Source organism: Saimiri boliviensis, chromosome 4 (assembly GCF_048565385.1).
Source record: "Saimiri boliviensis isolate mSaiBol1 chromosome 4, mSaiBol1.pri, whole genome shotgun sequence".
NCBI classification, from domain to species: domain Eukaryota; kingdom Metazoa; phylum Chordata; class Mammalia; order Primates; family Cebidae; genus Saimiri; species Saimiri boliviensis.
The window spans coordinates 50,737,722-50,763,371 of record NC_133452.1 but is presented as its reverse complement, the minus strand read 5'-3'; the positions used below and the strand labels follow the sequence as shown (position 1 = coordinate 50,763,371).

Sequence of the window (25,650 nt, the reverse complement as noted above, 5' to 3'; positions counted from 1 at the left end):
TATTACCTGAACTATAAATAGTACTGCTGTGTGAATATTAATATTGTCACATATTAAATGTCTTGGAAACCTTAAATACTAATCTTGTGATGATTGATATTACTGTTATGTTGTACCTAAAATTTCACTGGGACAAACAAGAACTTAAAATCAAAATTTCATTGCTTTTGTAACCTTTATGAAGAAGTAATGATGAGTGGGAAGAAAAACAACTGGGCAGTGTCCGGCAGGGACTTTTTCATTCAGGATGGACCATGTTGTACAATTTTCTCTCCACTTTTACTGGTCCTAGGGGCCAAGTCTACATACAAAGGACCCTCTCCAGGGAGGTACCATGCCCCAGGCAACAGCATCATTCCCTATTCACAGAGTCCCCTCAAAGGCAGCAAGATCCCTCCCAATAGCTTTGAGTTTTCCTGCTGAAAAAGCAATTTAATTTCCCAGAGGGATAAAATAAGATTAAAGGTCAAAATTGCATTACTCCTCAGTTTAAAATTACTTCTTGAGTACCATTTCTCTGCAATTTTAAACAGGATTAAAGCAGGCCTAAGACACTTTTGTATTCTCTCCTCAGAGTGGATCTAATCCCTGTTTCATTGGCAATTGTAAAGTTGAAAATCTGGAAAATAATATATATATATCTCTTAACCACAGAGATTATTCCTAAACATATTTCAGAGTAATACTCTTTGCATACTCTCATCTACTTTGAATTTAAGTATTTTTAAGAGCTATGCTGTAGTTATGGTGAGCAATTTATACACAGGAAAATGAAGTTTCATAACTAGTGACACAATAAATAGCCCCCTCTGTGGCCTGTGGCCTAAGCTGCACTTCCCGCATGGCCAAAAGTGGCTTGTAATTCCTGTAAGGCACCTAGCTGCCGTGAGGTCAGGAATTTACATAGCTCTTTGGGAAAGATGGCCCAAGTGCCTTAAAGCTCTCTTAATTCAGTAATTATAATAGAAAATAGAAGTGGTATAATTATAGAACCTAAAACCAAAAGCTCCAGGGAGACAGGGATGCAGTAGACTGCCCCATCACCGCCTGCCACCCCACATTCTTACAGACTCTCTCTACCCACAGCTCAAGCAGCTGTGTCTATACCAGGTGACCACTCTCCTCCTCAATCTCCACTCCCTTTCAAACCAAGATGAACCCACCAAGAATCTGAACTAAAAAGCTTGAATCACAAAGATGAGGGTGGGGCATCATCTGGGAAGGTCAAAGAAAGTCACAGCTGAACCCAGGCCCCAAAGCAGTTCAAAAGCCAGAAGGCACCTGTATCAGATAAGCCTTGAGTGAGCATAGAACATGGGGCTGCTGGGAGGGACAAGAAACGAGCACACTCAGTGACAGAGGCAACCACACGGGACCTTCAGGACCCAGGAGAGGCCAAGGAGACACTTCAGTCCTGACTTTCCAGTTCTGAGCCCATGCAGCCTGGTTGGACTTTGTTTCCTGTCCTTAATGAGACTCCCTGTTGTATCCCTACAGCAAACTTGCCTTTATTTCAGCTAGCTTCTGAGGTTTTCCTTTTCTGTAATTCAACAATACGTAATAGATAAGCCTGATCCTCAGACTTTATGGACAAGACCACTGAAGACGGCAAAGTCACACTACTGGCTAGTTCTAGAACCCAATCCGCCTGCTTCTTAGTTTTGCTCTATTACCCACTCTATGGATTTTTAAATTTTATTTGAGATGCAGTCTTGCTCTGTCGCCCAGGCTGGAGTACAGTGACACAATCTCGGTTCACTGCAATCTCCATCTCCTGGGTTCAAGGGATTCACCTGCCTCAGCCTCCCAAGTAGCTGGGACTATAGGCATGTGCCACCACACCCCCACTAATTTTTGTATTTTTAGTAGAGACGGGATTTTGCCACATTGGCCAGGCTGGTCTTGAACTCCTGACCTCGAGTGATCCACCCACCTTGCAGTCTATGTATTATTGAGCACTGAAAAAGTTAAACCTCAAAATAGTAAGCAATATCCCAGTATTGGTTTGGCCTATTGTGAAAGCTGTAAGTTAAACCAAGTTTGTTCCCACATAAAAACATACTTGATACAAATGCTTGCTTCCTGGCAGTTCAACTCAACCAAGGCATCAAAATTCCAACTAAACACAAAGAAGAGCAGTCTAAAAATAATTCACAGTTATAAGATATATAAAGTACTCAACATTCTTGGTAAGTCCTGGCCCAGTGTGTATATCCCATTTCCTACCTTAAACTGTATCTTGCACCAGAGTATTCACAATTTTGTTTAGTTTAATATTTGTCAAGTTCACTTTTATTACAAATATTACCCTTAGATGAATTTTTAAGCCTTTAAGGAGGTGTGGCAGTGAAACAGATACAAGAAAAACTGTAAAGTGTGTTATAAGAGGCAGTTGCCACCACTTCCTGTGTATAAGAGGACATATAATTGTGTATGTCCTCTGAGTGACAGTGAAGAGGATGTGTGTGGGTAATGGCTCCCCTTATGCCTGGGGGGCTATGTCACATGCCAGAGAACACTGACAGGAACACCCCAATCGGAGTGGGTACTAATGTGAGCCAGGGGGCTTTTATCTTTCTTAAATGTTAATAAGCAGGGCAAGCTCAGAGGGTGATTTTGAACACTGAGGAAGATACACTGGCTTAGCTTCCTACATTGTGATGTTGATAGGTTTGGAAACTGGTTGTTTGATAAGCCGCATCTGAAAGGTTCACCTGGTCCCAGGAAGTCCCTAGTGACCTAGAATTCAAGGTTGAACAGTTTATGAATTCCTAAATATTGTTAACTGGCTAAAGGCAAGCTCTTTGCAGTTAACCTGAGATTTTCTCTAGCATTCCACTGGTTAAGTAGAAACTTCAGCACCTAACTAGAGAATGTGTAGGTTTGTTAGAATTAAAATTTGTCAACCAAGAATAAATCTTTAAAGTTTTGGTATATCTTCAAAAAAGTTAAAAATTTGTATTGAACAAGAGTTAAAGATATCAGAATGTTTGTTTTGCCCATATTTCTATGAGACACCAATTACAATAAAATTGCTATGATAAATTTTAGAATACTACATATGCATTGAAGATTAATTTTTTATACCACCAGAAAATTCCATTATCTCATATAGTCATAATAGAATTTAAATTCTGGTTTGGTCCTCTCACAAAGAAATTTAAACATAGCTTTTATTGTGTTTGGATAATTTTACATTATTAAAATGTTTTCAAGGAGTACACTGAGACTCAAATAAAAATATTTTGGCAAGTTGATTCAGAATTAAAGGTTTTTTTTTTTTTTTTTTTTTTGAGACAGGGTCTTACCATGTCACCCAGGCTGGAGTGCAGTGGCGCAATCTCAGCTCACTACAACCTCCACTTCCTAGGCTCAAGTAATTCTCCTGCCTCAGACTTCCACGTAGCTGGGATTACAGGCACCCGCCACCACGCCTGGCTAATTTTTGTATTTTTAGTAGAGACAGGGTTTCACCATGTTGGCCAGGCTGGTCTTAAACTCCTGACCTCAAGTGATCCACCCGCCTCGGCCTCCCAAAGTGCAAAGATTACAGGCGTGAGCCACCATACCTGACCAAAGGTTCTTTTGTACACCTTTCTTTATTGAACAGAAATGTGATCTATGAGACTATTAATATTCCCCAAGATAACCCATGTGCTTCCTTGGTATGCACATTAAAGACCATATAAGAAAAAGTTTTACTCATCATGAAATCACATCTACAAGAAAAGTAGGATACAGCAGGATAAAACGTGACCTCAGGACATCAAAACATTTTCCAGCTCCGAACCTACTAAAATTGACCCAACAACAGTGGAAGAACTTTTGCCCACTAGTGATTCTCCTGCACAGGAGACCCTGAGGCCTACAGTCTCTAACACTACTGACCTTCAAAGGTAACAAAATGCCTTGGGGATAGCTGATTCCATGATATGGGGCAGGAAGAAATCAAAATGGGCATGAAACATCCTGCTGTTGTTTTCAGACAGCATGGATGCTTTTAGAAACATCAGAATGCTAAAAGGACATTCAGGTCAACATAAAGGGACTTTGACCAAGCTGTGAGACTGAGCATTAAATATAAGCACAGTTAGGCAGTTATAACAAAAAACAGTCTGTGATAGAAGTTTAACTTTTTAGTAAGAAGGATGTTATACAGGATGAATATCAAAAAATCCCAAATTCAAAACTTTTTGAGTACTGACATGATGCTCAAAGGAAACGCTCATTAGGGCATTCTGGATTTTGGATTTTCAGACTTGGGATGCTCAACCAGTAAGTGTAAGTATAGTGCAAATATTCCAAAATCCAAAACACTTCCAGGCCTAAGCATTTCAGATAAGGGATATTCAATATGTATTGGGTATTTTATGTCTTTGAATAATTATGTCTGTTAAAAATATTTAGGTATATAGTTATTTCTATCTGGGTAAGCACCAAAGAATAAACATATGGAACTGGTAATTTGGCCAAATCTTGACAGAAGGTACTAAAATGGAAAATGGATTAATTGATTAATGGAAAATGAATTAATTGATTAGCACAAAATAATAGGATGGATGGTAGGCACAAATTATAACTAGGTAGAAGGTGGCATTGGCAGTCATACACAATGACCAAGGAAGACAGACAGTTCAATACTGTAATTTAAAATATGAATGACTCAGTGTCCTAAAGAGACAAGTTATGAAAATTAAATCTCTTATTACTAAAAATGAAACCTCTAAAACCAAAAGTCCCAATAAAGAATGCAAACATTCTAAATAACATATCAGATCAAAATATCCTAATGATACACCAACAGGTTAGGTACTGTCAGCCATGCAAAACCTAATGCATCATTAATGCAAAAGATACCAAGTTTCAAAGACAAAAATTAATAAGAAAGAGACTTAAAAATTTACCCTTAAAAAAAGTCAGCCCCACACTGTGGCTCAGGTTTGAGTCATCGTCATCTAAATAACCAGACCACATCCAGATCAAGATTCAACTGGTCAAAGACCCATATCCATTCCTTTTCCTTTAGTCCTAGTAAGAACACAGAAACGCAGGAAAGCAATAAAACTGAAAGATTATATTAAGGAATATATTAAGAATCATACTATATGGGAAGTTATTAAACAGATACAGAAATAATAATTTTTGCAATCTTGTTTATGCATATCTTCTATCAGCTGTTTAAGGTGTTTCAAACTTTAGAGAATGGTACTCATTACGGCCAATCATGTCAAGACTCAGCCACACTAAATTTGTACTCATAGTTTAACATTTTTCAGAAAATTTAATTAGTGAATTTTAGAATGTTTAAATGCTTAAGAAAAATTGCATTTCCTAAATTTTTCTCTGCATGAATTTAATGAAGTGAAAATTAAACAAAATACATATAGTTTTGAGCATTCTATATCCAAAAGTCCCTTGGACAATTAAACAATCAGGTTACAAATTCACACTTCAGAAGAGAAAGTCTGTAATTATAGAATCCCAATAAACTTTATTAGAATCCAAAGGAGTAAGTGATTTTAAAAGCACATAGAAAGACAAAGCTTGAGATTATCTATTCTTACCAAAAATAGTACATAATTTCCTTAGTTTTAAAGACAAGTGAATCACAACTTAGTAGGAATCACATTTCCATATTAACCAGCTGGGTGGATGAGACATGATGTTTGATCGAGATTACTACGTACTCTCTCTTCTTCATTTATTTTATTTTTAGAGACAGGATCTTGCTCTGTCACTCAGCCTGGAATACAGTGGTGTTGACCACAACTCACTATAACCTTAAACTCCTGGGCTTAAGCAATCTTCCTGCCTCAGCCTCCCGTGTAGCTGGGACTACAGGAGTGAGCCACTGTGCCTGGCCTTTACTCTTCTTCTGATCACAGGATTTTGCTTGAAAGTAGGGCCCCAAGAGAAAAAAGAATCTGAAGCACAAAATGTTGGCCCAAGAAAGAAAGGAAAATTCAGAAGGTCAGTACTTCAAAAAGGTACTATTTGACCAGCTGACAGATCTTTAAGAACACCATGGAATTGTAAGGATGCCTCCCAAAGAAAGAAAAGCGTTAGTCACATTTAACCTGATCCATGCAAACAAAAATATTAGAAAAAGCATCTGATTTTGGCAAATCATCCAAGCGATTATAAATATTCACTGTACTTAGCCCATTCCAGGTGAAAATACAAAAAAAAAAAAAAAGGTAAAAAAAGAGTTCATCTGCCTTGTTAGATTTATGAGTGCTACCTTCTTGGCATTTGTTTCTGAGTGAATGAAAGAAGAAATTAATCTAGGGAAGACCCTCTCCCTCTTTAAAAACAACAACAACAACAACAACAACAACAACCACCCAGAAACATCTTCAGGAATACAAATACTCCATTTGTAAAATTCAGTACAACATAATTAATTTAGCTCAGCTGCTGGTATCACACTGACCTAAACTGATTATACTATTTTTTAAGTAACAAAGATTAACCTGAAATTAGAAAGCTTTATGGGGGAGCTGCTATTCAGAGTAATCCTCAGTATGGCCAATCGTCCTATACATTTATAAATACCGTATTGATATCATGAAGGTGCTGCGTGGAGTTGGGGAAGGTGAGATTTGACCAGAAAGCTTTTCCCAATTACGGCTTTTTTCTCATCTCTTCATCCCAGTCACAATCAAATGCTTCATCATCTAGTTCTGGTAAAGTGAAGAGAGATTTTTTGGGAAGAATCAATTTCTCGGTGGACCCATGGAGCTGAAAAGATTTCCTTTTACTGCTACCCATTGGAGCTGTGGTTATAGGAGGGGAGCTTGGGCCTCTCTCACCTCGGTTCTCCCTTTCAGGAGGAGGGTATTTTGATCTGGATTCCGATGGGGTAGTAAAGCAGAAGTTTGCCAGTTTGGCTAATGTGCCCACATGAACCTTGCCGCTTTTATTACTGCCCGAAACCTCTTCCCTTCTGTTTCCAAGATGAGCACACCCAGTCTCATTCCCAAGCTCTAATTCAGGCTGAATAATCCTCTTCTCAGGGGCACACATCACCTTCTCTCTTGGTCTGCGTTTCTCTGGTGGCTGCTGCAGCACCTCCTTTGTCTCACCCTGCGGCTGCTCCGAGATCCGGTTTCCTGGGGCAGATGTCAAACTTTCTGGACCCTTTACTGGCAAGGCTGCATCTCTTCTTGTTCCACACTGGGAAATTTTAGGACTATGTGCTGCTATTTTAGTTGCACCAAGCGATACATGGCTGGGATCTTCAAAGGAGTGGTTCAGTTTTGACTTCTGTTTGAAAGTAAATTTTGCCAGTTTGGCTCCCGGGGAACCTGCAGGCTTAACATTTTCAACTGAAGACTCCTCCACTTGCACAAGCGATTTCGGTCTCTTTCTTTTGGGTGATTCCAGTGTTCTCTCTGGGCTATGCACAGAAGTGGACTGAGGATGGGAAGGGAGTGTGTACTGTGCAGGCACCCTGGTGCTATTTCTGCATAACTTCTGGGCCCTCTCCTTGCACAGCCTCTGCAGGTTCCTGGGGACATGATGAATCAGTACTGAGTCTGATTTATCAGCAGAGACTGCTGCTTCAGAATCCAATGCTAGCCTTTTTTTCTTTTTACCCTCCACATTGTCTGGCCTCCGTGGAGCACCTGACTCTCCTGGTGATGGAAGCAACCCAGTGTCCACTTTGCTCCTTTGGCCTGGCTTACTCTTCTCCTTACCCTGAGATGTCCTGTTAGAGATCTTCGAAGCCATATTTTCTCCAGATGTTTTGGGATAAGGAGACACAGGAACAGTGTTTTTAGGTTCACTCTGATGAGCTGCCATGAAGTCAAACCAATCTAAACTGTCATCTCTGCTATTTTTGTGCTCAGCTGAATGTTTCCTGCTTGATCTATTAGGCTCCAGATGAGGTAGGGGATCTGGAACCGGGCTTCGCTCAGGGCTGCCTCCAGGAGAGGAGGTATGCGTGCTACAGTTGATTTCCTGCTGTGTTGAAGTTCTGAAGTTTGATTCTTCCTCTGGATCATTTCTCAAGGACCCTGGAGTAGTCTCCATCTCCAATACCTGTGGTTGAGATTGGTGCACACTCTGATTCTGTAACCTATAGCAGAGACAAATAAACAAAACATGTCTTGAAGGGAAGAGAATTTTTCCTAACCTATTCATTTCTTCAGTCTCTGAGATGCCATCTTAAAAGATTTAAGTCCCGCATAATTCCAAGTTAATATCAAACACAGCCTCCCACAGCAGCAGAAGGAAATAATCCTTTTAAAGTCAATATACAATTTACATACTCAGATAAACACTAATTTAACCTAAAATTGTAGTAAAATAAAGAAAATCAAATAAGAGGTTTGTCTTCATTTTGCGATCTCTCCAAAAGTCTAATTCATTCAAGATAGTTTGAAGATCAGTGTAAAACCCTGAGCTTCATTTCTCATGTTAAACGTTCACATATAAGATAGACCTGTTGCTATCCATGCAGTAGCTGACTGCTGACCAAGTGGGTTGTTGGCCAAGTTGCTTAGGAGTCAGTTTGCAGATCAGAGAACCAAATGAAAGACTGGAGATTATGATGTCTCACATCTCTACCCAGCTGAGGTACTGAGTGCAGCTGAGCAGTCACCTTCCTCAGGAGTCAAGAGTCTGTGATACTTCTGTACTGAATGTATTCACATTCATGGCAGACATTCCCACACAACTGTGACAATCCTTCCTGCAAAGCCCAGGCGTGTTTCAACATGTGTACTGGGCAGCTTACTCTTCTATCAATTTGATACAGAATTAAAATCTATTTACCATCTATGAATGAAGGATTTGTTGAGTGATAATCATTTTAAATCTTGGGCAAATTAGAAACTGAAATACTGCCAGAAGGACAACTTTCTTTTTTCTATTTAAGTTCTGGTGTACATCTGCAGAATATGCAGGTTTGTTAAATAGGTATACATGTGCCATGGTGGTATGCTGCAGCTATCAATCTCTCATCCAGGTTTTAAGCCCCACATGGATTATGTATATGTCCTAATGCTCTCCCTCCCCTTGCCCCTGACCCCTAACAGGCCTTGGCGTGTGATGTTCCCCTCCCTGTGTCCATGTGTTCTCACTGTTCAACTCCCACTTAAGAGTAAGAACATGCGGTGTTTGATTTTCTGTTTCTGTGTTAGTTTGCTGAGAATGATGGTTTCCAGCTTCATCCATGTCCCTGCAAAGGGCATGAACTCATCCTTTTTCATGGCTGCACAGTATTCCATGGTGTATATGTGCCACATTTTCTTTATCCGGTCTATCATGGATGGGCACTTGGGTTGGTTCTAAGTCTTTGCTTTTGTAAATAGAACTGTAATAAACATACATGTGCATGTGACTTTATAGAAAAATGATTTATAATCCTTTAGGTATATACCTAGTAATGGGATTGTTAGGTCTAATGTTATTTCCAGTTCTAGATACTTGAATCACCACACTGTCTTAACTAATTTACACTCCCACCAACAATGTAGAAGTGTTCCTGTTTCTCTACAGCCTAGCCAGCATCTGTTGTTTCCTGACTTTTTAATGATCATCATTTTAACTGGCATGAGGTGGCATCTCATTGTGGTTTTGATTTGCATTTCTCTAATGACCAGTGATGAGCTTTTTTTCATATGTTTGTTGGCTGCATGAACATCTTCTTTTGTGAAGTGTCTGTTCCTATCCTTTACCCACTTTTTGATGGGTTTTTTTTTCTTGTAAATTTGTTTAAGTTCCTTATAGATTCTAGATATTAGCCCTTTGTCATATGGATAGATGTGCAAAAATTTTCTCCCATTCTGTAGTTTGCCTGTTCACTTTGATGATAGTTTCTTTTGCTGAGCAGAAGCTCTTTAATTTAATTAGACCCCATTTGTCAATTTTGGCTTTTGTTACCATTGCTTTTGGTGTTGTAGTCATAGTCTTTGCCCATGCCTATGTCCTGAATGGTTTGCCTAGATTTTCTTCTAAGGTTGCTATGGTTTTAGGTTTTACATTTAAGTCTTTAATCCATCTTGAGTTAATTTTTGTATAAGGTATAAGGTGGGGCACTCCAGTTTCTGTTTTCTGCATATGGCTAATTTTCCCAGCATCATTTATTAAATAGGGAATCCTTTCTCCATTGCTTGTTTTTATCAGGTTTGTCAAAGATCAGATGGTTGTAGATGTGTGGTGTTATTTCTGAAGCCTCTGTTCTGTTTCAATGGTACTAGTATCATGCTGTTTTGGTTACTGTAGTCGTATAGTATAGTTTGAAGTCAGGTAGCATGATGCCTCCAGCTTTGTTCTTTTTGCTTAGGATTGTCTTGGTTATACAGGCTCTTTTTAGGTTCCATATGAAATTTAAAGTAGTTTTTCCTAGTTTTGTGAAGAAAGTCAATGGTAGCTTGATGGGAATAGCATTGAATCTATAAATTACTTTGGGCAGTATGGCTATTTTCACAATACTGATTCTTCCTATCCATGAGCATGGAATTTTTACCATTTGTTTGTGTCCTCTCTCATTTCCCTGAGCAGAGGTTTGTAGTTCTCCTTGAAGAGATCCTTCAGTTTCCTTGTAAGTTGTATTCCTAGGTATTTTATTTTCTTTGTAGCAATTATGAATGGGAGTTCACTCATGATTTGGCTCTCTGGTTGTGTACTACTGGCATATAGGAATGCTTGTGATTTTTGCACACTGATTTTGTATCCTGAGACTTTGCTGAAGCTGTTTATCAGCTTAAGGAGTTTTGGGTAAGACAACAGGGTTTTCTAAATATACAATAATGTAATCTGTAAACAGAGAGTTTGACTCTTCCTCTCTTCCAGTGTGAATACCCTTTATTTCTTTCTATTGCTTGATTTCTCTGGCCAGAAATTCTAATACTATGTTGAACAGGAGTGATAAGAGAGGGCATCCTTGTCTTGTGCTGGTTTTTAAGGGGAATGCTTCCAGCTTTTGCCCATGCAGTATGATACTGGTTGTCATAAATAGTTGTTATTATTTTGAGATGTGTTCCATCAATACCTGGTTTATTGAGAGTTTTTAGCATGAATGGGTGTTGAATATTATCAAAGGCCTATTGAGATAATCATGTGGGTTCTGTCACTGGTTTTGTTTATGTGATGAATTACGTTTATTGATTTGTTGAAGCAGCTGTTGAAGCAGCCTTGCATCCCAGGGATGAAGCTGACTTAATCGTGGTGGATAAACCTTTTGATGTGCTGCTGGATTCAATTTGCCAGTATTTTATTCAGGATTTTTACATCAATGTTCATCAGGGATATTAGCCAGAATTTTCTTCCTTTATTGTGTCTCTGGCAGGTTTTGCAATCGGGATGATGCTGGCCTCATAAAATGACTTAGGGGGGAGTCTCTCTTTTTCTATTGTTTGTAATAGTTTTAGAAGGAATGGTACCAGCTGTTCTTTGTATCTCTGGAAGAATTTGGCTGTGAATTCATCTGGTCCCGGGCTTTTTATGGTTGGTAGGCTATTAATTACTGCCTCAACTTCAGAACTTGTTATTGGTCTATTCAGGCATTTGACTTCTTCCTGGTTTAGTCTTGGGAGGGCGGATGTGTCCAGGAATTTATCCATTTCTTCCAAATTTTCCAGTTTATTTGTATAGAGGTGTTTATGGTATTCTCTGATGGCAGTTTGTATTTCTGTGGCATCAGTGGTGAAATTCCATTTATCATTTTTTATTGTGTCTTTTTGATTCTTCTCTGTTCTTCTTTATTAGTCTGGCTAGCAGTCTATCTATTTTGTTAACCTATGACTCCTTCAGTTCTGCTCTGATCTTAGCTATTTCTTGTCTTCTGCTAGCTTTTGAATTTGTTTGCTCTTGCTTCTCTAGTTCTTCTAATTGTGATGTTAGGCTGTTGATTTTAGATCTTTCTTGCTTTCTGATGTGGGGATTTAGTGCTATAAATTTCCCTCTCACCAGTGCTTTAGCTGTGTTCCAGAGATTCTGGTATGTTATCTCTTTGTTCTCATTAGCTTCAAATAACTTTGTTATTTTTGCCTTAATTTTGTTACTTATCCAGTTGTCATTCAGGAGCAGGTTGTTTAGTTTCCATGTAGTTGTGTGGTTTTGAGTGAGTTTCTTAATCCCGAGTGCTAATTTGATTGCACTATATGATTTCTGTTATGATTTATGTTCTTTTGCATTTGCTGAGGAGTGTTTTACTTCCAATTATGTGGTCGATTTTAGAGTAAGTGCTATGACGTGCTGAGAAGAATGTATATCCTGTGGATTTGGGGTGGAGAGTTCTATAGATATCTATAAGGTCTGCTTGGTCCAGAGCTGAGTTCAAGTCCTAATATCCTTGTTAATTTTCTCTCTTGTTGATCTGTCTAATATTGACAGTGGGGTGTTAAAGTCTCCCACTATTCTTGTGTAGGAGTCTAAGTCTCTTTGTAGTCTCTTAAGAACTTATTTTATGAATCCGGGTGCTCCTGTATTGCATGCATATATATTTAGTTTAGTTAGCTCTTTTGTTGCATTAATCCCTTTACCATGATATAATGTCCTTCTTTGTCTTTTTTAATCTTTGCTGGTTTAAAGTCTGTTTTGTCAGAAGCTAGTATTGCAAACATTGCTTTTTTTCTGCCTTCCACTTTCTAGGTAAATTTACCTGCATCTTTTTATTGAGCCTCTGTGTGTCTTTACACATGAGATGGGTCTCTAAATACATCACACTGATTGGGCTTTACTTTAACCATTTTGCCAGTCTGTGTCTTTTAATTGGGGCATTTAGCCCATTTACATTTAAGGTTAATACTGTTATGTGTGAATTTGACCTTGTCATCATGATGCTAGCTGGTCAATCTGCACATTAGTTGATGTAGCTTCTTCATAGTGTTATTGCTCTTTATATTTTGGTGTGTTTTTGCAGTGGCTGGTACCAATTTTTCCTTTCCATATTTAGTGCTTCCTTCAGGAGCTCTTCTAAGGCAGGCCTGCTGGTGGCAAAATCTCTCAGCATTTGCTTCTCTGTAAAGGATTTTATTTCTCCCTCACTTATGAAGCTTAGTTTGGCTGAATTTGAAATTCTGTTCTTTTAAGAATGCTGAATATTGGCCCCCACTCTCTTCTAGCTTGTAGGGTTTCTGCTATGAGATCCGCTGTTAGTCTGATGGGCTTCCATTTGTGGTAAACCAACCTTTCTTTCCGGCCGCCTTTAACATTTTTTCCTTTGTCTCAACCTTGGAGAATCTGATGATTATGGGTCTCGGGGTTGCCCTTCTTGAGAAGTATATTAGCGGTGTTCTCTGTATTTCCTGAATTTGAATGTTGGCCTGTCTTGCTAGGCTGGGAAAGTTCTCCTGGATAATATCCTGAAGTGTGTTTTCCAACTTGGTTCGATTCTCCCCGTCACTTTCAGGTACACAGTCCCATATTTCTTGGAGGCTTTGTTCATTCCTTTTCATTCTTTTTTTTTCCTAATCTTGTCTTCGTGCCTTATTTCAGTAGGTTGATCTTCAAACTCTGATAACCTTTCTTTCACCTGATCAATTTGGCTACTGATACTTGTATATGCTTCACAAAGTTCTCATGCTGTGTTTTTCAGCTCCATCAGGTAATTCATGCTCCTCTCTAAACTGGTTATTCTAGTTAGGAGTTCCTATGATCTTTTATCAGGTTCTTAGCATTCTTGCATTGGGTTAGAACATGCTCCTTTAGCTCAGAGTAGTTTATTATTCACCTTCTGAAGCTCACTTCAGTCAATTCGTTAATCTCATTCTCCACCCAGTTTTGTGCCCTTGCTGGAGAGAAGTTGTGATCATTTGGAGAAGAGGCATTCTGGTTTTTGCAATTTTCAGCATTTTTGTGCTGTTTTTTCCTCATCTTTGTGGATTTATCTACCTTTGATCTTTGAACTGATGAGCTTTGGATGGGGTTTTTGTGTGGTGGGCCCTTTTTGTTGATGTTAATGTTTTTGCTTCCCGTTTGTTAGTTTTTCTTCTAACAGTCAGGTCCCTCTTCTGCAGGTCTGCCGCAGTTTGCTAGAGGTCCATTCCAGACTCTGTTCACCTGGGTATCACCAGTGGAGGCTGCAGAACAGCAAAGATTGCTGCCTGCTTCTTCCTCTGGAAGCTTTGTCCCAGAGAGGCATCAGCTGGTAACCTGCTGGAGCTCACCTGTATGAGGTGTCTGTCAACCCATGTTCAGAGGTCTCTCTCCATCAGGAGGCATGGAGGTCAGGAACTCACGTGAGGAGGCAGTCTGTCCCTTAGCAGAGTTCAAGCGCTGTACTGGGAGAATCCTTCTTGTCAGGATCAGCTGCTCTCTTCAGAGCCAGCAGGCAAGAAATTTTAAGTCTGCTGAAGCTGTGCCCACAGCTGCCCCTTCCCCCAGGTGCCCTGTCTCAGGAAGATGGAAGTTTTATCTGCAATCCCCGGACTGGGGCTTCTTTCTTTCAGAGATGCCCTACCAGTGAAGAGGAATCTAGAGAAGCAATCTGGCCACAGCCACGCTGTGGCAGATTCCACCCCGTCCAAACCTCCCAGCCTCCTTAGCACTGCCAGGGGAAAACCACCTTCTCAAGCCTCAGTAATGGCTGAAACCCCTCCCCCTATAAGTTTGATCATCCCAGGTCGACTTCAGACTGCTGTGCTGGCAGTGAGAATTTCAAGCCAGTGGTTCTTAGCGTGATGGGCTCTGTGGGAGTGGGACCTGCCGACTAAGACTACTTTGCTCCCTGGCTTCAGCTCCCTTTCCAGGGGAGCAAATGGTTCTGTCTTGTGGTTTCGGGTGCCACTGCAGTACATTAAAAAATCCTGCAGCTAGCTCAGTATCTGCCCAAACTGCCACCCAGTTTTGTGCTTGAAACCCAGGGCCATGAGGTAATCTCCTGATCCATGGATTGCAAAAACCATGGGAAAAGCATAGTATCCAGGCTAGGTAGCATAGTCCCTCAGTGCTTCCCTTGGCTGGGGGAGGGAGATCCCCTGGCTCCCTGCACCTCCTGGGTGAGGCAATGCCCCACCATGCTTCTCACCTTCTGTAGGCTGCACCCACTGCCTAACCAGTAGTCCCAATGAGATAAACTGGATATCTCGGTTGGAAATGCAGAAATCACCCACCTTCTGTAGTGGTCTCACTGGAAGCTGCAGACTGCAGCTGTTCCTATTTGGCCATCTTCTTCAATCTCTTATTTGTCATTTCAAATTTCCCTTTGGTTATCAGGGAGGATGACTTCGTAATAAGGATTGTAGTTCCCTATAAGTAGGTCCTTTAGAAAGCCCTTCCTGACAGCCTAGAAATGCCTTTTTCTTATAAGTACAATATGATCCCTCTTCTACGTACTCACTTTGAAAAGATACTATACCAGAAAGCAGATGAGTAAGTTATTCTAAAATTCATGTGTAATCATAGAAAATATAAGAAAATACCTTAAATTTAAATGTATTTAAATACATTAAAATGTTAATGGTATAAATCTCTGGGAAGTAAGATTTCATGTGATTTTTGTTTTCTAATTAATTCATTACTGGCATTTCTAAAAATACAAAATAGAAAACATGCATTACCTTTATAATAAGAAAAAAGCCCCCTAAATTATTGTAAAAATATTGTGCTATATCACTCAACATAGATCTGAAAATATCAATAAGCAAATCTAGGTTCATTTTTACTAATTTGAGTTACAACCAAACAAAAAAGCAAATAGCTTTCAAAACTGCCACTACTTAGTATACGTCTCAGCATCAAATTGAGGTCAGGTCTACTGACAAATGTTAAAGTTCCAGAAAAATGTCCTAAAAGATGAGAATAAGTTAGGGTAGACTAAGTTAGCCCTATTTTAGTCTAATTCTTTTTTTTTGAGACAGAGTTTCACTCAATCTCAGATCACTGCAACCTCTGCCTCCCAGGTTCAAGCGACTCTCCTGCCTCAGTCTCCCGAGTAGCTGGTATTATAGGCACCAGCCAACACACCCAGCTAATTTTTGTATTTTTAGTAAAGATGGGGTTTCACCAATTTTGCCAGGCTGGTCTTGAACTCCTGACCTCAAGTGATCTGCCCACCTCAGCCTCCCAAAGTGCTAGGATTACTGGTGTGAGCCACCATGCCTGGCCTGCACTCTGTTTTAAGGTGGATAGAATGTCCACTATTTGAGTCATACTGTCACCAGAATAAAGCATTTTCTGGAAGTAAAACATGAAAAACCTATAAATGGTTTCATTATAATTATCTCCTTAAGGAATAGAGAATTCCTTCCAAAACAGTAAAAACCCATATGCTAGTTGAATTTTTCTCATTTTATAAGATTAGCATTAGATTGTTGGAGGTAGTAATTCACTTTCATTTGCAAGGTACCTGGTTTTGTTGCTTTCTCAGGATGATCAACACCAGAACACGCCTCTACATTATAAATAAAAACCAGTAGAAAACAACATTTTAAGGCAGAATCCTTTCTTTTGTATTGTCAAATGCTTTCTTTTTTCCTTTCTTTCCCTCCAGGAGGGTCATTTTAAATTTGGGAAGTCCAATTGCCGTCTTTCCAACACATAACAATGATTCTGAGCCTTACTTTTTCTCCTTTCTTGAATCCAGCATATGTCAGTTTCTGGTGCTTTGGATCAGTCACAATGAGCAGCCTCTCCAAAAGTAAAGCCAAGCCTAGGAGTGGCTTGAAAAGAATCAGCCACATCAAACCATAAACAACCCAAAGGAATAACTTCGATTTCTGCACCATGCTCTGGATCATAAAATGATCCAGAAGACCAAAAGAAACAGGGGTGAATTTCATACTAAGTTCAAGTTTACTGTAGTCTGTCACCTGGCTATTAGCAGGAGAATGCTCATCCCCACACTTCCCCAGGAAGGCTGTGCTGAAGTTTCACAAATTAGAAAGAGAAGGTCGCTGTGAGAAGGAAGAATTCTCAAGTTTTATTTAATATAGTCAACAATATCACTGTGGTCCCCAAATTCTTTGCAGCTGCTCTACTTTCTCATGTACTTTATCCACTAAATCCCAGCTTTGAGACCAACACCAATAAGAGCTGCGGGTCAATAATTAAGCCATTTACACTGATCACGAAGACACCAAAAATGGATAAACTTGCCATTCCTCACTCCTATTTCTCAGGCTCAAAGTCCAGGTTTTTAGAAGTCCACATATTTTGGGAGTATGCGAACATTAAAGTTTGGGCAGAATTTCTTTAGGTAAAGAGTCCACATTCTCACTAACGCACATGACAGGTTTCTTCCCATGTGTCCTCCTTCTCTATTATTCACATTTTTTTTAAGACAGAGTCTTATTCTGTTGCCAGGCTGGAGTACAGTAGTGCAATTTCTACTCACTGCAACCTCCACCTCCTGGGTTCAAGCGATTCTCCTGTATCAGTTTCCTGAGTAGCTGGGACTGCAAGAGCATGCTACCACACCCAGCTAATTGTTCTTTCTATTTTTAGTAGACACAGAGTTTCATCATGTTGGCCAGGATGGTCTCTCGATCTCTTGACCTTGTGATCCACCTGCCTCGGCCTCCCAAAATGCTGGGATTACAGGAGTGAGCCACCATGGCCAGCCTATTATCCACATTTTTAGGAGTCATTAGGAAGGTTAAGTTTCGAAATGTTGCTTCTGTCATTGCTGAGTTGTTACCTCAGCCAACAAAATGTGGAGCAAAGAAAAGCTATCCCTACTGAGCCTGCCTGAATGTCTGATACCTAGAAAAGTAAACACTAAAATGCTGGTGTGGGTGGTGTTTGCAGTCACCGAATTTTGGAGCAGTTGGTTATACAGCAGTAGATAACTGAAACAATCCCCTACACACAGTACAGAGAGATTTTTCCACTTAATGCATAGCACACTTTCTTTGTTTCACTAAATGCCAAACAAGGAGTTTCTATTATATGCCTTTCTGGGTTTTCATTCCTTACCTTTCAAGTCTTCTAAGCTCTTCACTCAAGAGGCTCTGTAGCTCTAGCTTTTCCAGAATAAGTTGACACTGTCTCTTGTACTGCTCCCCAGGGTTTTCAGGAAAGGAAGTATGGAGCGCATTCACACCGCCCAGCAGTGCACCTCCCTGAAGGGGTGAGAAAATACCAGGAGAGTCACCACAGGCCAGCCTGCATAGTGGTAAGTATACTCTAGGGACCAGCAATCCCCAGGGGGCTAAGACCACCCTTTATACCCCTATGTTGGGCATGAAAATCACTTGGGGGCCTTTTTCAACTTTCTATAGTTCACTCCCCCAGTTCCTGGTGGCAAGAGCTCTAGGAAGCTATACTGTCACTGGTGGGACTACAAACATCCCTTGGGTGTGTTGAGGAGAAAAAGGATCGAGCCCCACTACTTTACATCGATAGGCAAAAGCAACACCACCAATGCAGCAAATGTCTCCAGGACACTGTTTCCTCTTCTTTTAAATGGTTTCGTATGGAATTTCCAGGAATTACTAGGACTAGAATATGCCTATTTTAATAACTTTTTATATGTTAATAAAGTGCCCTTTTTTTTACAAAAAAAAAGTAAGTTTGTAGTTAGGATAAAAATTAGGTACACAAAATACCCTTACCTGCATTGAGGACTCCATGACTGACACCACTGTAATAGCATCTTCCAGAGTCACAGTATCACGAAACATCAGGCGAGCGTGAGCTACAAAAACAAAACATGTTTGTTTTTAGGAATGTTTGAGGTGAGAAACGTAATTCTCTATCTAACCTCCCACCACCCTGGCACTTGCCACGTGTATGTTATGAATGAGCTACTCATAACAAAATAATTTTACTAGAACAAGGACAAAAGTCAACATTCAACTAGCTTTAAGGTTGTTTCTATAATACCCCTAATCCTTCTGTGTAGCCCACACAATTCTGTATACTTATCTGGAAAAGTACTCTGGGCTCTAGCAAAGAAAGGGGCTATATAAACATATATTTAATATTCAGCAACTTTAGTTCTCACTTTCTAGTCTTTTATAAAACTACACAAAATTAAAACTCATTTCCCATCTCCGGCACTTCTATGATCTATGAGCTTTTCAAAGCTACCAAACAAGCAATTCTAAATTCTGAGTTTTTCTTGCCCTAATATTAGCTATAAATCCTTAAAAAAGAAAGTCCGTTTGTTTTACAGCACTTTTTATTAAGCTTCTATTATTTTATTATTCAGTTCATATAAATTCTTTTTTAAGAATTATTTAAACACAGCTAAAATGTAAAAGCCAATGTTAGAAGAAAAGGTAAGATGCATGTCAGCTATATGTACATACGTAATGGGACAGGGCATGGCATTGTCAACTTGGTTGTTATAATGACAGGGGTAGACTGCAACTGGCAACTAATGAGCAAGAACCAGCGATGCTATATGGGAAACAATTCAAAGCAAGAAACTGTCCCACTCAAAATGCTAACACAGCTGCCACTGAGAAACAAAACATCAGAAATAGGGCTTTCTAAATGAATGGTATATTAAGTTCTAAGAGGTCCTGAGATGGCACAAAGATTCTTCTTTCTTAATGACATCATATTCTAGTCAATACTCATCATCTGTCCTCAGATGAGCAGAGATCTCCTGGCTCAGAGCCTTTATTTTTAAGTGACTGTGAGCACCTTAGAGTGGGGGTTGTTCTCACTCATCTTTGAATCCATGGTGCCAAGCCCCATGCCTTGCACACAGGTGGCATTTAATATAAGCATCATTTGTGGAATGAAATAGACCTTCTGCTAATCGTATCAAGCTTTCCAACAGGCGAATGGTAGTCCGGGCAGTGTTCCGGGAATCACTCTGCCTTTGCATCTGGTAGTACCGGAGAAGAACTTGATTGCCCACATCAGACAGTGTGGGCTGTAGACTCCTTATAAGGCAGAAATAGGTTTTCATCTTTTCCATGCTCCAGAGCTTCTCTGATTTGCTTGGGCAACCTGTATATATCAGGTATTAGGTCAGTAAGTTCTAGGACAAGCAAATATCTCATTTTAAGGGTATTTATAAAGTTCTGGTACTCATTTGTTAAAAGATAATCTTCACATTTTGTGGTTATTGAAATCTAGACATATTGCCTGCAGAGCACACAATTTTAGAAAAAACAGTCTTATGATCTAAATTTAACAAAGGTAAGCTTCCTACCTTTATTAAAAATTATTCAGAATAATTCTGGTCTGTCCAGTAATCAATAACATTTGAGTAAAGCTATTTTTCTTTTTGAGATGGAGTGCTCTGTCACCCAGGCTGGAGTGCAGCAGCACGATCTCCATTCATTGCAACCTCCACCTCATGGGATCAAGCAATTCTCCTGCCTCAGCCTCTGCAGTAGCTGGGATTACAGGTGTGCACCACCACACCCACATAATTTTTGTATTTTAGTAGAGATGGGGTTTCGCTGTGTTGGCCAGGCTGGTCTTGAACACCTGACCTAGGTGATCCACCTGCCTCAGCCTCCCAAAGTGCTGGGATTATAGGGGTGAGCCACCATACCTGGCCTGAGTAAATCTAATTTGAACAGAAGCCTACATTTAGAGATTCGTTTCATAATTCATTCTGGTTTTCTTTATGTGAGTGGTAATTCTATACCATAAGGTTGCCTCCTTTCATCATAAGGGACATATTTAACAATGTTAGTTTCATTGGTAGAGAAAGACCCTTTTCCTTCAACTCAGTATTCAAGGCCCAGTAAGTGGCTCCTCTCAATGCTTTCTGTCTAAGCCTTTCTCTACTGCCTGGTACTACATTGTGTACCTTGGGTATTTATTTAATTTTCTTGAAAGGAAATTTCTTTAAGTTACAACTAATCTCTCTTTGTTGCTTTGAATTCTTTGCCTGTCTTCACATACCTTTATTTTCCAAGATAAAGGAGGAAATGATACGATCCCAGTCTTCATTCTTGGTATCAAGCAAAACCAGGATCAGGTCAAATCGACTTAAGAGTGGGCTACCGAGGGCAATGTTCACAGACACGGACTCCTGGGGGTCATACTGGCCTTTGGGGTTAGTTGCTGCCAGGATGGTAGTCCTTGTGTTCAGCTTACACACGAGGCTGCCAAGAGAGACAATATAATTTACTGACCATGAGGTTCAGATAAAATGCAAGATTACAGTTGTTAATAAAATGGGGCTGCTCTTGCATCTTGAAAATCTAGGAACTCCTGTGAAAGAAAATGTAGAATGACAGAAGGAGATATCACAAACATCAACTTTGAACAAAGTATGCTGAAACTATACTATCTTAAAGAGAAGTAGACCAGGCGCGGTGGCTTATGCCTCTAATCCCAGCACATTGGGAGGCTGAGGTAGGTGGATTATGAGGTCAAGAGATTGAGACCATCCTGGCCAACATGGTGAAACTCCATCTCCACTAAAAATACAAAAATTAGTGGGGCATGGTGGCATGTGTTTGTAGTATCAGCTACTCAGGAGGCTGAGGCAGAATTGCTGAAACCTGGCAGGCAGAGTTTGCAGTGAGCTGAGATGGCACCACTGCCCTCCAGCCTGGTGACAGAGACTTCCATCTCAAAAAACCAAAAAAGTAACTATTCAGTAAACACTTTTTATGTCCCTGCTATGAGCAGACTCCTCTACTAAGGGCTAAGAAGTGTCCAAAATTAAACCAAACTCTTCTTAAGGGGCTTGCAATCTACTAGCTGTACTGTAACACAAGGCAGAAGTTCTAAAAGAATGAAGTTCCCAGGAGAAATAAGGATGATGTGTATTCATCTATGTGGATAGAAAAGATGAACAGAGAAGCATTGTGAAGCAGCTTTAAAACTGGGCCTTTCAAGACATCTGGACATTTTTAGGTGGAGAAAGATGCATTTGCAAGAGGGAGTGTGAGTAGACAGTGAGGATGACTTTGTAGTGAGTGGTTGAAGCAAAAACTTTCTGTGTATTCACTCATTTTGTTTTGATTTTTGTAAACACAAAAGAAACAAAAAGAGAGAGAAAGAAAGAGATAAAAGAAATCAGAAAATAAAAGGATTGATTTGGCACTGAGTTTTTGGGGAATCATTGTGAAGAGAAGTCTGATGAAGACTGGCTTGGTGGGTGGGTTGGACAGGGAAGGACTGTGGACAGGAGGCAGGGTAGGGCTCTAGTGCAATGGTCCCATAGAGGGCCAGGGAAGTCCTAAATAGCGCATGGCAGGATAGGGATGGATGTGACATTACTTAGATATTGTTTTTAAACTAATTAATGATGGGCTGGTACTCAAAATAATGTGGCATATTTATTGGCAATAACAAATGTAAAAATTTGAATCTGTAAATGTGTATGCTGTGCACTTGATGCCCATTTTTAGTTATAGTGGGATGTCTGCCTCCCAGAAGTCACAGCCCTATGACATCAGCAACATGTGTTACACTTGTTAATCCCTGATCTATTTCTAGCTAGCAGTTACTTCATTCCCTGAGGCTGAAAATGTTTAAGAATCTTTATTTGTGGCAAGTGACACAAGAAGACACTCATTAAATAAATAAGAAAAATAAATAAGGCATCTTTACCAAAAACTAAATTCCCTTTTTAAAAAATTACTGGCAAGAAAAAATTCCGAACAGACAGTTCACATCTTATAACTTATGTGTCAAAATGGCTTTTGTAAAGACAGTTATTTAGAACTTGGAATACAATTTGCCATCAAACAATGTAATAAGCAGTTCCTACGTAACCCACGAAAGCACATTTAACCCACACTGAGACTATTTGCATTTATTATTTTAAAATGTCCACAACACTGGCAATAAAACAAAATACAATTGCTTGTAAAATAATTTTTATAAAATTATTTTTAATGCTAGGTCAAATGAATTGTTCATTCTTCCTCTCTCTGATCAACTAATATTTATAGGCCATTTCCTGTGTGTAAAAAACTATACTGAGAATCCAAAAAGGTATACATCTGATCCCTGCCTCCAATTAGTTTACAGCACAACTGCTGGGGAAAGTAGAGGTGGAGCAGAGCACCTGCCAGATCTAAGTGTGCAAGGAATGCTGGTGTCAGTATCAGCATTAGCATCAGCAGGGAGAAACTTCTGTGGGGACACCTGGAGATCTCCAAGGGAAATAATTGGGAAGATTTCCAACATGTGAGAAGAAAAATGAACAAAGACAGAAAGAAGGTGATAAATTATTCCTGAGGTAACTGGGGGAAGTAATTTTTCCACTAGAAAAGCTTGAGCTTAAGAATCATGCTGGTGGATCACCTGAGCTCAGGAGTCTGAGACCAGCCTGGGTAACATGGTGAAACCCCCATCCCTACTAAAAATATAAAAAATAGCTGGCATGATGGTCCACACCTGTGCTTCCAGCTGCTTGGGAGGCTGAACTGGGAGAATCACTTGAGCCTGGGAGGTGGAGGTTATCAGTGAGCCAAGATTGTGCCACTGTACTTGTAGAGCAAGAGTCCATCTCAAAAAAACAAAAACAAAAACAAAAACAAAAAACGGTAGGCAGGGGGAGCTAACAAAAATTTGTATGCAAAGTTAAAAGGCTGTCTGAGGTGAAGTCAGCAGAAATATTACCAAGGAAAATATGGGAGTAGGCAGAGGAAGAGGAGATTATGAGAGATAAGTCAGGCAGATCCCGGTAGCAATGGAGGAAGATGAGGACAGTGACAGGAGGAGCAGGGTGATCTCTGGGTATTTGAAAGCGGAGAAGACCATACATAAACCTGGTGGGTACAGACCTGTTATACAAGTATTAAAAAAAAAAAAAAAACAAATGAGGCTTTAGAAAACAAACACAAATATATATACACAGTATAATCCTAAGTACACTGTGCATGGTAGTGGCTCACTACATAACTAATGAAATAATGAATTCACAGAGCGTAAGGTAACTCATTTTTCTATCCCATATAAAGTCTACCTTCTTCAATAATATTAATAAAAATAATTATACATTTAACATCAAGCAAGCACTGCATTAGGTTTACACAGATCATCCCTAATCATAGCAACCTGAAGGGTAGGTGCTATTACCACAAATTTAGAAATAAGGAAACTAGAAGTTCAGAAATATTAACTTCCCCAAGGTTACACTGAGAGCAGCAGAGCTGAGGTTCAAACCTAGATCTGCTGGGCTCCAAAATCTACGCTCTTTTACTTCCAGACTGCCGATTCTGCCTTGTATTTGGGGCATCTATTTTTCTTCCTTTGTATCTTTTTTTTTTTTTTTTTTTTAAAGAGACATGGTCTCACTCTGTTGCCCAGGCTGTAGCACAATGGAGTGATTATGGCTCACTAGAACCTCGAACTCCTGGGTTCAAGTGATCCTCCTGCCTCTACCTTCCAAGTAGCTAGGATTACAGGTGTATATCACCACACCCAGATGAATTTTAGAAACTTCTTTTTGTGAAGATGGAATCTTGCTGTATTTCCCAGGCTGGTCTTGAACTCCTGGCTCCAAGAACCCTTGGTCTCCCAAAGTGCTGGGATTTCCAGTGTAAGTCACTGTGCCCAGCCTGTTTTTTCCTACTAAATCTGGTCTTCCTTGAGGGATTGTGATTTATTGCTATAATCCTCACATTGCCTGGTACATAGCAAATGCTTAATAAATGTACATAATTTAAATCATAAATAAAATCTTTACTTAGTTCAGTATTTCTGAAATTCAGAATTATTTTACATTCACAGGCTTTGTCATAAAATGATGCTGATACATATTTCTTTTGCATTAACTTCAAAAAGTAAAAACATTCCACTTTTTTAAAAAGCTACTTTTATGTTTAATCTACAAATTTAAATGCCCTATGAAGGTCTCCCATTACTCCCTTTACCAGATGATCCTCATCTTTATGTATGGCTCTGATTACCTCCTATATGCTGGTACTTCCAAATTTATCTCCAGAACTTCCAGTACTCTGTTATACAGGAGTGGTGAGAGAGGGCATCCATATCTTGTGCCAGTTTTCAAAGGGAATGCTTCCAGCTTTTGCCCATTCAGTATGATACTGGCTGTGGGTTTGTCACAAATAGCGCTTATTATTTTGAGATACATTCCATCAATACCTAGTTTATTGAGAGTTTTTGGCCAGGCGCGGTGGCTCACGCCTGTAATCCCAGCACTTTGGGAGGCCGAGGCGGGTGGATCATGAGGTCAAGAGATCGAGACCATCCTGGCCAACATGGTGAAACCCCGTCTCTACTAAAAATACAAAAAATTAGCTGGGCATGGTGGCGTGTGCCTGTAATCCCAGCTACTCAGGAGGCTAAGGCAGGAGAATTGCCTGAACCCAGGAGGCGGAGGTTGCGGTGAGCCGAGATCACGCCACTGCACTCCAGCCTGGGTAACAAGAGCGAAACTCTGTCTCAAAAAAAAAAAAAAAAGAAACCCAACAAAACTGCAAAATAAAACTATGTTAATGGCATTCTCACAATCCATTATATATATATTTGGTAATCTTAAAATGCTAGGTATATACATTCTCTCCTACTCCCATTTTTTAAAATTTTCTTTTTATTTGAGACAGGGTCTCACTCTGTTGTCCAGGCTCGAGTACAGTGGCGCAATCACAGCTCACTGCAATTTCCACGTCCTGGGATCAAGCAAACGTCCCATCTCAGCTGCCTTTGGAGCTGAGAATACAGGCGTGAGCCACCATGCCCAGCTAATTGTTATACTTTCTGTAGAGACTGCGTTTCACTATGTTGCCCAGACTAGTCTCGAACTCCTTGGCCTAAGTGATCTCCCCATCCCCACCTTGGCTCCCAAAGTGCTGGGATTAC

General features: G+C 39.9%; 1 protein-coding gene across 2 annotated transcripts in view; it reads right to left on the bottom strand.

The window, feature by feature from the left end:
* Window positions 1-6,261: 6,261 nt before the first annotated feature.
* Window positions 6,262-25,650, bottom strand: part of MCM9 (minichromosome maintenance 9 homologous recombination repair factor) — a 118,510-nt gene continuing 99,121 nt past the window's right edge. For both annotated transcript variants that reach the window (XM_039467525.2, XM_003938617.3), the window contains exons 9-13: window positions 20,767-20,969; window positions 19,654-19,857; window positions 18,507-18,589; window positions 17,869-18,014; window positions 6,262-8,083 (exon numbers count right to left, since the gene is read on the bottom strand). In XM_039467525.2, coding sequence (XP_039323459.1) covers window positions 6,625-8,083; window positions 17,869-18,014; window positions 18,507-18,589; window positions 19,654-19,857; window positions 20,767-20,969 — 2,095 coding nt within the window. In that variant the 3' untranslated portion in view covers window positions 6,262-6,624. The remainder of the gene's footprint in view (window positions 8,084-17,868; window positions 18,015-18,506; window positions 18,590-19,653; window positions 19,858-20,766; window positions 20,970-25,650) is intronic.